General features: G+C 38.9%; 1 protein-coding gene across 1 annotated transcript in view; it reads right to left on the bottom strand.

Moving 5' to 3' along the window:
• Positions 1-14,355, bottom strand: part of Frk (fyn related Src family tyrosine kinase) — a 113,425-nt gene that overhangs the window by 47,802 nt on the left and 51,268 nt on the right. The window contains exon 2 of the mRNA XM_010614049.1: positions 5,033-5,154. Within this exon, the coding sequence (XP_010612351.1) occupies positions 5,033-5,154 (122 nt within the window). The remainder of the gene's footprint in view (positions 1-5,032; positions 5,155-14,355) is intronic.

Raw genomic sequence — 14,355 nt, forward strand, 5'->3', positions numbered from 1 at the left:
GACACACAGTTGTCTCTTGAGCAAAAAAAGCTGCAATTCCCCACACACCTGAGGCCCATGGGTTCTGGGCCTTCCAAACAACTCTGCTAATAGTTGATGCTAAAACCAGACTGCTTAACCCCTTAGCAGTCTTTTCTTCACTAATCTTAAGGAGACTCCCACACTTGGCCCACTAAGAGTGACAGAGGGACCTCTGTTACTTGTTGGATCTAAAACGTCCCCCAAAGTCTCATATTCAGATGTGACTGTGCCTGGTCAGGAGAGACAGTCACTAGAAGATGGGCCAGAAGAGGGTATTCTTGTCCCTGGCTCCCCACCTTGCCATCTCAGGACTGAATAGCTTCCTCTGCCATGCCCTTTCACCATGCCATTCCTGCCTGGGAGCTATTCCCCAACTATCAACTGAACCCACCAGAAACCATGAGCCAAAATCAACCTCTCACCTTTTAAATCATGGGTCTCAGGTATTTGTCCCATCCATGAGAAAGCAACCAGTGCAGATTCTATCACTTGGAGCATGCCAGGTGCCAGAGCAGAGACTTAGTCTGCAGCCCACAAGTGTGGGTCCTTTCGGCCTTCTCTGCAGAATGCAGATGGCCTCTCCTTCACCTGTGATTTAGGACAGCAGCAAGGGATGCCACTGTGTTTGCTCCTCTCTCTTTTCCCAGTTTGCTGCCTGTAAACGTCTCACCCATGCATCCATCAGAAACAACAAGTCAGATCAACCACCTCCTCCTAAACCTTCCCCTTAAGAACAAGCCCAAACTCCACAGCACGTCAGACAAAGCCTCTAACATTCTAGCTCCGGCTTTCCGCACTCCTTTTCCGTTTCTCCCCTTCTACACGCACACACGCACATTGCTATTCTCAGCCCTTCCCAACACGCCACAAAGCACAGATGTGCTCACAACTCTGAGCACTCATCTTTGCCAGAAACAATCACCGGCACTGTCACCTTGGCGCATAAATTGATACAGAAGCCAAGCACTGGGGGGACAGGGATTTAGCTCGCTGGTTCCGCGGTCTGCCTCGAAAGCTCAAGGTCCCGAGTTGGATCCCAGGTAACCGAGCACAAGCACTCGCTCCTCCAGGAAGTCTTCCTCACCTCTCCCTGGGAGATTTGGCTCCTGCCACTTCCCTCACAAGACAACAGTATTTTTCAGCCCTCCTCGACTGAAGGGACCATGCCGTTGCTGGACCTCAACAAGCAGAGGTGTGGCATGTGAATGTTTGTCAATTAAATAAACAAATGTATAAATGAATAGTATCGTTCGCTGCTGATAGCTTTTTTTGCTTTGTGACTTCAAGACAGTTTTTCAGCTATCTGCAATTATTATTTGTTCTAAAAGAGTTTCAATGTGAAGAAATCTGAAAGTCTCACTACTGCTTCAAAGGTTTTTAGACATAGAGTCCCCTAAAGTAAAATTATACCATACATACAGAACCTTTTCTGAAAATCTCACATGCAGCTCAATTTTATCTCTTCTTTAAACAATAATATAACTACTTTATAGGACACCAAACATCAAATCAATATTAATAGCAATGACGATAATTTCCTTTTAAGTAACTGGTGTTGAGAAATAGCCAAACCAGTTGACATGCAGTCAGACTTCTATAATTTTCATCAGAAAAACAATTCCCTACCAATGACAAATAATAATCGGGCCACTAAAACTACCTGTCATGCAACTAATGAAGACAGATTCTCTGGCTACAACATATAATATGTAATATCCAAAGCACCACTGTAATTTACAGCTAGTTAGTGTCCCGCCATTATGAGAGATGTCAGGCCCTAGCTTTTTTTCTGATCTACTCAGACCTCACAAGAGCAGACAGCCATGGTAAGATCACAGGACCCAATTAGCACCCACCCTAGCCCCGGGCTGCTGTTTCTGTGAGGAGGAGCCCCAGCATCAATAAATCATGCTTTGTCACAGACAAGCCATTGCTGCCCAAGGACTAAAGACAATGCTGCAAAGGAAAACTCGTGGGAAAGACAGAGATAGAAAAAGGATATCATTTGCCTTCCTTTAGCAGCACAGCAGTCAGCAAAATTGAAGACCATCAATTCTGACTGATTAAGGAGACAACTTCACTAAGAAATAAATCCATGAGGGGTACATCTGCAGACCCTTGGTGATAAGCAGCAGTCAGCAATCAGACGTGTTTGTTTGTTTAATGTAGATACTTTGCAGACCTTTTCCTTGCCATTTTTTCCTGTAGTGCCTTCTCTGGGATTAATAAAAGAAATTTCCCTTCAGTGGGGCATAACAGGATGCATTTACTTTATCCCCCAAGAAATACACCACAATCTGATAATTTGTCTGAAAGACTCTTAAATTGTTTGACTTCACTGAAAGAGAATCTGTAATGATCCGCTGGCCTCTAAGCAACACCTACAAAGTCCCTAAATCCACAAGGAAGCTCTAGCACGTTCACAGCACATAACACCCAATACCCTTGTAATTTTATTCTAAGCCAGTAAAGCCGTTTTACTGCAAAATATTTTTCGTGACCTAAACAGTCATTGTACCCTGAGCATTATCAAAAAGTATGGGTCAGGTAATTGTACTTTTTTGTTTTCTTCATGGAAATATTATTCTTCTGTATTTTTAATGTTGACCTAAAACATGTAATCTAGCTTTTGGCTAAATAACTACCACCTAACTTGATATATAAATACTGGCAGAAGCAAATAAAAAACTATAGGCTCATTTAAAGAAAGAACTCCCTTCTAGCACAGAAATTTCAAAAAGACTTAATTTTCTACCTCTGAATATATTACCCCGGAAATCTACAAGGATTCCACTGCATCATATTTTATAACAGGACAATAACTGAAATAACAAAAATGTGCAAAGTATGAAATGAGTCAAATGAAATTAAAATCAATACAATGGAAAGCTGTATCACTTCTAAAAATAACGGTATAGGAAAATATTAAAAGGAATGCAGAAATGTTCCCAGGAAGCCAGGCATGGTGGTGTACTTTGAAAGGCTGAGGAAGAAGGATCACCAGTTGGAGCCTAGGCCAGGGAATTTAGCAACTTTGCAAGATTCTGTTTCCCAAAAAAAGTTCCTAGGATACCACAAGGTGGAAAAATTTTTAAAGGAACCTAGATCTGTATTATACACGTACACACAGTGCCGTTTATATACGTACCAGCACACTTGTGTTATAAACATGTATCCATATATATATAGATATATTTCATTACTTGCAGGATGATCTCAATCGTGCTTCCTTGTGTGGGGGTGTAAGTCTATATGCATGTGTGTGTTCATAAATACAGGTCAAGTACAAAAAAAAGGCTGAAAAGAAAGGCACTTAAATATTTTTAAAGTATCTTCGGGGACTGATAATCTAGGCTATTCTTCCTCTACCTGTAAATTCTTTTACTTCTAATAAAAATTATTTAATGAAATATTCACTAATGCCACCTAAATTTACATAGCTGTGCACTAGTGTGACACCCTAACCTGGTAGATGATCCATTCAGGGTGGCTAATGGCCATCATGCAGTATTTCAATTACCACTCTGGTTATGAGCACCAGTTAAGGGCCAGGAACATATCACATACAGGCACATTAATACCAGCACTTGGGAGGCTGAGGCACAGGATTGCAAGTTGAAGTGCAGCCTGGGTGACACAGGGAGTCCAAGGCCAGTCTGCACTACATAGCAAAACTCCATCTCCAGAAATCATAAAACCAAAACAAAAAATGATCCTCAGAACAGCATTTTTTTCTTATCGATAGAGCTAAGTGGGTGTCAAGCTGAATCCCTGTAACGCTGTGTTGCCATATTGAGTCAGTGCTGGGATAGCAGGGGCTGAAGGAAGTGCAGGCCCAGCACAATCTGCCTCAGGAGCAGGTCCATCACTCCCTCCACCACCTGTCCGCTGTGACACTGGGCTCACTGAAACCACCACCTGTGTGGGAGGCACAGGTGCCATGTAACACTACTGGTGAGATTTCAGGGTCCCCAGCAGTGGGGCTCAGACCCTTCCTCAGTGTGGCACCGGGCAGGCAGCTCTCACTCTGAGCCTGGAAGACGCAAGACCTGTGAACACTGTGGATGGTAAACACTTGTTGCCTAACAAGAGGAGAAAGGAGCCGAGTCTCTCCCCCATGAGGGTTACATCCACTTAGAGAAACACAGCAATCATTTAAGGAGGGTGGTAACATGGTAATGGGCCCATACTGCTGCGCATGGTGGCACACACCATGCCAGCACTTAGAAAGCTAACGCAGGAGCAATGCCCTGAGTTCAAGGCCAGCCTGGGTACATGATGAGTTCAGGGCCAGCCTGAACTATACCTCGAGATCCTGTCTCCAAAAAAACAGGACCATGAATACAGAGATTAGAATAGGGCAATAATAAGAAAGTTTCAAACGTTAGAGATAGACTAGTGTACTGCAAAATACAACCGAAAAAGATTTTTGAGAACAGCAACATACACGTAATCATCTGTAACTCAAGATATTTCTCATGTTTCTAAGTTTCTCTTATCTAAGGCAGTATAAACGTGCACTTGGCCTTTAGTTGAGAAAGGGATAAATTAAAAGTATTTTCATTCAACATTTCAATTCACTTTCTGTTTACCAAACACAGAGTGAAATAGAAAAAGAAAGGGGTGAGGGGAGGGGAAAGGAGAGGAAGGGAAAAATACATTTCAGCAAGATCAATTTTGGCAACAGTGAAATTTTTGCTTCTTGCTTATCTTTTCTCTAAAAGGAGCCTAGATAATGCAAAAGTGAGACAATGTATCCATATTCATGTGATTTTTATTTCATAGCCGCAGTGCCCGCATTTGAATCTGTTTACAGAGACTTCTAGCCATAGATAATAATTTTCTAATTTTTATATCACTCCTGCATAGTTCAGGAGATTCAATCTTGGTGCTACTGCGAAGAATAGAAGGAAGGCAGAGTGCAAACTCAGCACACCCACGTTCACACAGCAGCGTCACAGCTACTCCCCGTGAAAATCCACAATCAGCCCACACAGAAAAACACCCATACCTGAGAGGGAGAACTCTCCTTTCTGGCTTTCACTTTCTCTGATTAGAAAGGCACCTGTCTGATTTTCTGAGTATTGCAGTTGATTTTCTGCATCCACTCTTTTGATTGCTTCAAAGAACCACCTAAAAGAGAGACATGTAAACTGTAATTAATCAATTAGCATTCATTTTGAAGGCACAAGAAGCATGGCACAATCGGAAACTTTTCAGTCTTTAGTGAAATTATTACAGAAATAAATGGCCGCTTTGACACTTGAGGTGGTTTTTCAGAATGTCGGTAACCAAACCAGGACCCATAAGAATAGATCATGAAGCAGAAAATTTGGCTAACACCCATCCCAACAGCCCTTCTCGACCCACATCCTGAGGTCTTACGCCCTCCTTCTGTCAAAGCTGAAGCCCACCAGCAGACCTTGCCACATAAGCCAGCTCCTGAAATTTCTGCATCACCATCGAACTGCCCACTGCCTCACCGGCTGCCTTCTTCAGGTCAGGAGGCAAATATCCCAACTGAAGTACTCATGTGCCTCATATTTGAGTGTGAGCAGCTAAATCGCACTGCTCCAGGCATTAATTCCTTCCCTCTCCTTCCCCTACCACTGCCCAGCCCTATCACAACACCCTAGGATTTGAAATGTTTAGGGGGAATCTAGTAACATAAAGGAAACATCAAACAATGCAAAGATTACCCAGGAATTGTATCCATGCTGCTACCTTTACCTCTGGTCTTTACCTATTACCTTTACCCTCTCAGAAATTGTGATAACTCTTTATGCATCTGATCAGCCCAACAAAGAATTATAGATCATACTATCAGAGCCACTCTGAAATGTGTATCAAGTGGTAGGAAACAGTGTGATCTTATAAGAAAAACCTGAGAGCCCCTGCTTTTCACAAAAGATCCCGGCTTCACTGCAGGACCACAGAGATGAGCGTGATCATTAGGGACTTTAAATACAACATTCATCTTTCCAGACATCATCTTTAACAATGTAAACACCCTAAGAGAGGGGTGAGTTACTGACATTCTGAAATGTAGATGTGAAGGAGAAAACAGAGCCAGGAGGGGAGAAGCAGGCCACCAAATTTACCTCAAATTTGCTTGACAAGTCGGTTTTGGAGATTGTGAGGATGTTAATAACAAAATTAGAGGGATATTGGGTGAAAGGACTTAGAGACATGGTACTCTAAATATTACCTCCTAACAAATATGGGTTATTTGTTTATCATTTTCCCAACTATCAAACTGTAAATTCCACCACATTAACTGTATTCATCAGGGTGTTTCCAGTCATGTAGCCAGAACTCTTAGTGTCTTAAAACTACAGGTATCTTTCCAGTCATCTGTGCCTCTCTTAACAGGCATTCGGAGCTGTGCTCTGTCTGCCTCACTCAGGACGGTCTATCTTTATGCTTCCATGATGCTAAGTCCCAGAGCTTTCATCTAAATTTTCTACTCCAGAGTAGTCTTATTAGCAGATGAGCCACCTGGCCATTCCTAAATGCAAAGAGAGTACAGTGTGTAATTCCTCCTTCCCCAGAAGGCAAGGAACTGGAAACACCAGGCGCACTACACTAATAGCTACCATACTCATTCAATTTCTGGGTCTAAACTGTTGTCCACAGAGTATTGTTTGTCCGATTGAATGTACACAAGGCAGGGAAAAGTTCTGAAGTGGGGGTAACATGAGTTCACAGGAAAGAAGAAACGCACTTTTACCACTTCAGAAATAAGTCAAGGGAACACCAGAACATGGAAAAATTCATATAGAACCAAATATAGAAATCCGTAATAAAAGAACAGATAATAATCCACATGATAAAATACAGATGCTACCTGCAGCACACACAATAATTTTACATAAAGGCTAATATAAAAGACACATTTTTAAAACTTTCTGAAGACACTGGACTAAGACAAAAAAGAAAGAAAGCGAAAGAGAGAGAAAGCTAGAGAAAGAAAGATAGACGAAAATTACATACTGATCTTAAGGGAGAAAACAGATAGCATTTATTATGTCACAATTAAAATTTCTGCACCAACAAGATCACCAAAATACAAGCCACAAAATGGAGAAAATATTTCCAAAGTAGGTAACAAAAAATAAGACTAGTATTTATATTATACTGAGATGCACAAGCAATAAAAGACAAAAGCACAGGAAATTTGGCAAAGGATAAAACTAGTCCAGAGAAGTGGAAAGCCCAAATTAAAAATAAAAAGGACAGAAGTTCACCTTCTAGCTGTGTTAGTAATTAAGCACTGTATTCTATAAGATCACAATAAAACACAAGTTTACACTTTCAGGCTGGCAAAAACGTAAAACCCTTCCAGTATTAGGTATTGGAAAAATGTGAACCAAAAGCCTTTGTACAATACCAGCGGCAGTACAATTTTGTAGAACAAGTTTAAAAAGCAACTTGGCACTATCTGGTAAAGTTGAATGTTTATATACTGCTCAAGTTTACTTCCAGACTACATGCTGTATTTGCTCAAGGGCATAGGATAAGAACTTTCACTAAAGGATTCCTGGACTTAACAATTGAAAACAAGTGCTGGGACTTTATGTCAGAAGTAGAGCACCTCCTTATCATGCATGAGGCCCTGGGTTTGATCACCAGTACTGTACTCATTCTCTATCTGTCTCGTACACAAAACGGAAACCACCTAAATGTCCATCAAAAGAGAATAAACTTGGTATGGGTATTACATAGATTATGCAGAAGTTAAAAACAAATTTTTTAGGGATGAAAGGAAGTTGAATGTTATACATAATTGTAATGTCATTCATATAAAGTTTAAGCAAATACTTTGAAAAACCAGTACATATTTTTCTGAATACATGCATGCTTCATGAAAGCTAACTGTTAAAATATGCAAGCATTCTTTTAATTCTATTTCCAGAAATGGAAAAATTTCTTTACACAAATGTTCCCAGCAAAGAAGCATCACGAGTGAAGTATGTGGATGGAGTCAATGCACTTTCCTGATTCGGAGTGCACTGATTATAATTAACATTAAAATGTTTCATCAAAAAACGAACGAGGGGCCGGGGATTTAGCTCAGTGGTTCAGTGGTCTGCCTTGCAAGCGAAAGGACCCAAGTTCAATGCCCTGTACTAAAAAAAAAAAAAAACTTGCAAACTTATACAGGAATTAGTTTATCTAACAAATTCAATTCTTAAAACTATGATTGTATTGCCTAATCTTCATTCACACAAACACTGCAGTATGTAAGTGTTATGTATGTACATTGTATTTGCATTTTGGACAATCAAGTTCACATGTGATGTGTTTATTAGGTGAGTGCAGGTGCTTTAAAAACCAGGGCATGTCAGTATTGCATCCACAGAAATGGTGAAATGATGATAAATATTTCACTAGATGCATCAGTTCACTTAATACCTGGAATTTTACTTCACTGAGCTCTCATTATGATGGGAAGAATGAATATAAATAAAGAACTATTTTCTGGATGCAGTGGAACACCAGTGGCAGTATAAAGATAATGCCATCCTTCGTACTCAAAGATGACACGCTCGCTATAGACTGCAATCTTCAGCACACAAGATGCTACAGTGACTCAAGGGGAATACAATAGCTCATTCCACCTTTTGGACATGTGGAATCTGTTCCTTAATTTGAATTGAGGTCTGAGCTGCTAGCAGGGTCATTGTTCTCTTTGGTTCTACCTTCTGGAGGCTTCTCCTGGCCCCATCTGACCACCACAGCCATTTTCCACACACCCCCCATTCACCTGTGGTTCTTATTGTCAGTAACAGAGAGACTGAGACAGTAGCTAGACATTATGTGAGGGGTAAAGCATTACATGAGAGTCATGTGCATCGGTACTCCTCAAAACAGTGTCCCTGGGCCAAGAGGTCAGCACCATGTGGAAGATCACTAGAAACAGAAATACTCAGGCTCCATTCCAGCCCCCTGGAAACACAGGCTCTGGAAGAAGAGGTGCAGCTAAGAGTTGCAATAATACTCCCAATTAAACCTGATGAGCAATGAAACAAGTATTACTTTGATTCCAAAACCAGGGAAAGACCCAAGCAAAGAAGAGAAATACAGGCCAATCTCCCTAATGAACATAGATGCAAAAATCCTCAATAAGATACTGGTTAACAGAATAGAGAAGATCATATACCTGACCAAGTCAGATTTATCCCAGGGATGTAAAGATGGTTCAACATACATAAATCAATAAATGTAATACACTATATTAACAGTGTCAGGACAAAAACCATATGATCATCTCAATAGGTACAGAAAAAGCATTCAACAAAATTCAACACCATTCATGATAAAAAAAAAAACCTGCAGAAAATTGGAATAGATGATCTTTATCTCAACCTGATAAAGGCTATCTATGAAAAACAAACAGCCAATATCAAAAAATGGTCAAAAAATGAAACCTTCACACTAAAATCAAGAACAAGGATGTCCACTGTTATCACCCCTGATCAATATAGTTCTAGAAACATTAGCCACAGCAATTAGACAAGAGAAAGAAATAAAAGTAATAAAGACAGGAAAGGAAGAAGTTAAACTGTCACAATTTGCTAATGATATGATACTCTAAATACTAGACCCAAAAAACTCTGCCAAAAGACTTCTAGACTTAATTGACAGATTCAGTAGAGTAGCTGGATACAAAGTAAACACTCAAAAATCAACAGCCCTCTTGTACACAAATAACAGACTCATTGAGAGAGAAATTAGGCAAACAATTCCTTTCACAATAACATCCAAAAACAATATCTAGGAATCAATTTAATGAAGGAGACAAAAGACTTCCACATTGAAAATTACAGCACTCTGAAAAAAGAGATAGAGGAGGATATAAGAAGATGGAAAGACATCCCTTGCTCCCAGGTAGGAAGAATCAACATAGTGAAAATGGTCACACTTCCAAAACTGCTATATAGATTTAATGTAATTCCAATTGAAATCCCAACAGTATCTTTCACAGAACTAGAGAAAACAATCCAAAAATTCATTTGGAACTAGAAGAGGCCTAGAATAGCAAAAACCATTCTAGGCAATAGATACATGGCAGGGGTCATCACAACTGCCAACTTGAAACTATACTACAAAGCTACTGTGATAAAAACAGCATGGTATTGGCAAAGAAACAGACCAGAGGATCAATGGAATAGACTAGAACATGCAAAAACAACTCCTGACGTACTCAGCTACCTCATCTTTGACAAAGAAGCCAACCATCCTCACTGGAGGAAAGACAGCCTCTTTAATAAATAGTGTTGGAAAAACTGGTTTTCAACTGTCGAAGATTAAAACTAGACCCCTATCTTTCACCATGCACTAAACTAAAATCCAAGTAGATTAAAGATCAAAATATCAAATCAGAAACACTAAATTTACTGGAAAGTGAATTAGGTAGAACTCTCAAAGACACTGGCATAGGAGAAGACTTTATGAACAAATCCTCAGCAGCACAAGAACTTGAACAAAGAATCAACATTTGAGATTTTATTGTATTAAAACATTTTTGCAGTGCAATAGAAATCACAAGCAGAACTAAGAGACAATCTAAAATGTGGGGAAGAATTTTTACCAGCTGTTCCTCAGACAAAGGACTACTATCTAGAATAGATAAAGAACTAAAAAAAAAAAATCAGACCTCCAAATACAAAGATCCAATTCAAAAATGGGCATCTGAAATGAACAGATATTTCTCAGACAAAGAAGTAAAAGCATCAAATAAATATATGAAAAAATGTTCCACATCACTGGTCATTCAAGAGATGCAGATAAAAACAACACTGAGATTCCACCTCACCCCACAAAGAATGGCTGCTATCAAGAAATCAACAAATAACAAATGCTGGCGGAGCTGTGGGGAGAAAGGAACCCTTCTCCATTGTTGGTAGGAGTGCAGACTAGTGCAACCACTATGGAAATCAATATGGAGATACCTCAAAGAACTAGGATTAGAAGTCCCATTTGACCCAGCTATTCCTCTGTTGGGTATCTTTCCAAAAGATTGAAAAGAATCATACCACAGTGATACATGCTTACCCATGTTTATAGCAGCACAGTTTGTATTAGATAAAACTTGGAAAGAGCCCAAATACCCATCAACCGGAGACTGGATAAAGAAAATGTGTTTTTTCTTTAAATGGAGTACTACTCAGCCATAAAGAATGAGAAACTAGACACATTTATAACTAAGTGGATGCACATTGAGTACACACTCTTGAGTGAAATTAATAGGACACACGTGTGTAAATACTAAATAGTTTCTCTGGTGTGAAAAACTAAAAGCATAAATAAGTATCAAGATGTATAACTGATAATGTGAAATAAGAAGAAAAGGTTTAAAAGAGTAGGGGAAGTGGGAAGAGGAGGGAAAAGGTAAGAAAGGAAAAGAAAAAATATGAGAAAAGGAAAAACATGGTAACAAAGTCTTTGTAAACAGGACAGGGTGCAGAGGTTAAGGGGAAAAAATGAGAATCAAGACTTGTCATGTAGAGGTACAAGATCCCAACAATGAATGTAACTGTACTGTATCCCTAAAATGTACCAATAAACTCAATTAAAGCTGAAAAAAAAAACAGGACAAGGTGGAGGGGGTGAAGGGAGGGCTGGAAAATGAGAAAAAAATAAGAACCAAGATACATCATGTAAGGGTACAAGATCCTAATGATAAATGTAACTGTATTGTATACCTAAAATGTACCAATAAACTTAATGAGGAAAAAAAAGTATTTTAGGAATGACAATGGTTCTGTGGTACATGTTTTTCTAAGATATTTTTTAACCTCTCCCTTCAAAGTCCTCTCCAAGCTGTATCTAACAACTCTATAGTATTATATCATGATCTATACCCAATCCTATGGAATCTTCTTCCTGCCCTATCTCTGCACTGAGATTCCTACCTTAAGGTAGATGTAATAACCTCATGCACTGTGCATATCTCAGCCCACACAAATAATTTATCTTTAAAGAAAAAAATTTAGTTTGTTCTCATGTTGTCTGATATAAATGAATATAAATATGTACTGAGGATATGAAAAAATTCTGTGACCTAAGAATATTTTATTAATTAACCTGTCACTTAGGTAATGGAAAGATAATTTCATGTGTTATGAAGAAAATATATATCCACATTCTAGAAAAATCACTTGTGATGATTTAATCAAATGAGAAATGAAACACAAGAGTGACAAAAAATTCACAAAAAGCAGTTAAAATTGAAGTAATCTTTATTGTTAGGGAACAATTAAAATTTCAATAATTTATTATTAAAAGACAGCAATAATGCAGCAATGTATTATAATAACTAGCAATAGTAATATATAGTAATAATCTATGTCAAAGAAAATTAACAAAAGATAAAGTCAGGAAGTTAAAACTATAGTAAGGGAGTAAAAATGTGAAAAATGAAATATATATATGTATGTGAGGCTTCAAACAAATATTGGAACTGGCACTTCAATCGAGTCAACTTTAAAAACTTTTGTCAGGGAAAATTCTAGAAAACCAAGAAAAAATGTTTCCCAGAATCCATGGAATTGAGCACAAGTGCAGTGAATGGAGGGAAAGAAAGTTGCCATTGTGTGTGCGGCTCAGGGAGTCTCCTCCAGAAAGAATGGCTGCTATCAATAAATCAACCAATAAAAAATGCTGGCAGGGCTGTGGGGAGAAAGGAATCTTTCTTCATTGTTGGTGGGAGTGCAGACTTGCGCAACCACTGTGGAAATCAATTTCAAGATATCTCAACTAGGATTAGAAGTCCTATTTGACCCAGCTATTCCTCTGCTGGGTATCTTTCCAAAACAAGTAAAAGAATCATACCAAGTGATATATGCACTCCCATCTTTATAGTGGCACAGTCTGTAATAGCCAAAACTTGGAAACAACCCAAATGCCCATCAACTGGAGACTGGATAAAGAAGATGTGGTTTTTCTAAAAAATGGAGTACTACTCAGCCATAAAGAATGAGAAGCTAGAGACATTTATAGCTAAATGGATACACACTGAGGCTATACTCTTAAGTGAAATAAACAGGACACACTTGAGTAAATACCAAATAGTTTCTCTGGTGTGAAAAACTAAAAGTGTAAATAAGGTTCAAATGGTATAATTGATAGTGTGAAATAGGAAGAAAATGGCTAAAGAGGAAGTGGAAAGGGGAGGGGAAAGGAAATAAGGGAAAAGAAAAAATGTGAAAAAAAGGAAAAAATGGAAACAATGTCTTTGTAAATAGGGAAGGGTGAAGGGGGTGAAGGGAGGACAAGGGTACAGGGAAAAAATAAAAACCAAGATATATCATATAAAGGTACACAATCCCAATGATAAATGTAACTGTATTGTTTGTTTTAAATGTACCAATAAACTTAGTGAGGAAAAAAATAAAAATAGAATAAAAGAAAAGAAACACTTCCAGAACCCACATGTTGTAAAGGCCTGGACTAAAAAGGTTGGCAGTTAGAATTGAAAGACACAAGGCAAGCTCCAAAGGGATACATGGCTGATGATTGTGGGTGACAAAGAAGGAGAGAGAGGGGAGTTCCTATAACCCAGGGTTCAGATCGGCCTGGCTGCACCTCAGAAAGAGGAGGAGACCAACAGCTCAGAGCAATGGCACATCCCTGGGAAAGTTACTTATCACCTCATGTTTTGATTTCCTCTGGGAATTACAGTAATTACAATTCAGGCTTGTTTTGAGATGAAGAAAAAATCATATCAATAAAAAGCTTGATGTCTGGGCACATTCGTGCTCAGTACATCTCAAGAGAGCTCGTTGCAGGAAGAAATTATAAATTCAGACATTTCCCATCCCAAAGGAGCCTTTGTCCTGTCATTCTTCATTAGGACAAAGGCCACCAGGTGGCAGTAGACCATTTTACTAATTCAAAAAGACAAACAAACGTTACTGTGATTGACTGAAGGTTTTGTATTTCACAAGGAAAAAAAAAGACAAAGCCTTAAGATGAAAGAAAACAGAACTCAGCAGTTTCTACTGTGTCGTAACATAGATATCAATCAAGTGTTACAGTATTAGGAAAATAAGCATCCACTTAGATGTATTACTGCAATTAAAATGTCATTTTATCTAATAGAGCTTTAACTGCCTCAGTGATTCACAAAGAAGGCACCGAGGTCACTCACGATAGCAACCATTTTCCCTACCCTCTGTAAAGAGAGAACCCATGCTCCGCAACTGCCGACTAAGGTTTTCAGGAGTTAAACCTACAGTTTCTTTCTCTAGTACAGTTGATCTTTAAGTTAGGACTGGCCTGACATACGAACAACCTGGTAGAATTTTAGTTTTGACTTACAACCAAAAA

The sequence above is a fragment of the Fukomys damarensis genome, unplaced genomic scaffold (assembly GCF_012274545.1).
Source record: "Fukomys damarensis isolate Sample0158 unplaced genomic scaffold, DMR_v1.0_HiC HiC_scaffold_14, whole genome shotgun sequence".
Taxonomy (NCBI): Eukaryota; Metazoa; Chordata; class Mammalia; order Rodentia; family Bathyergidae; genus Fukomys; species Fukomys damarensis.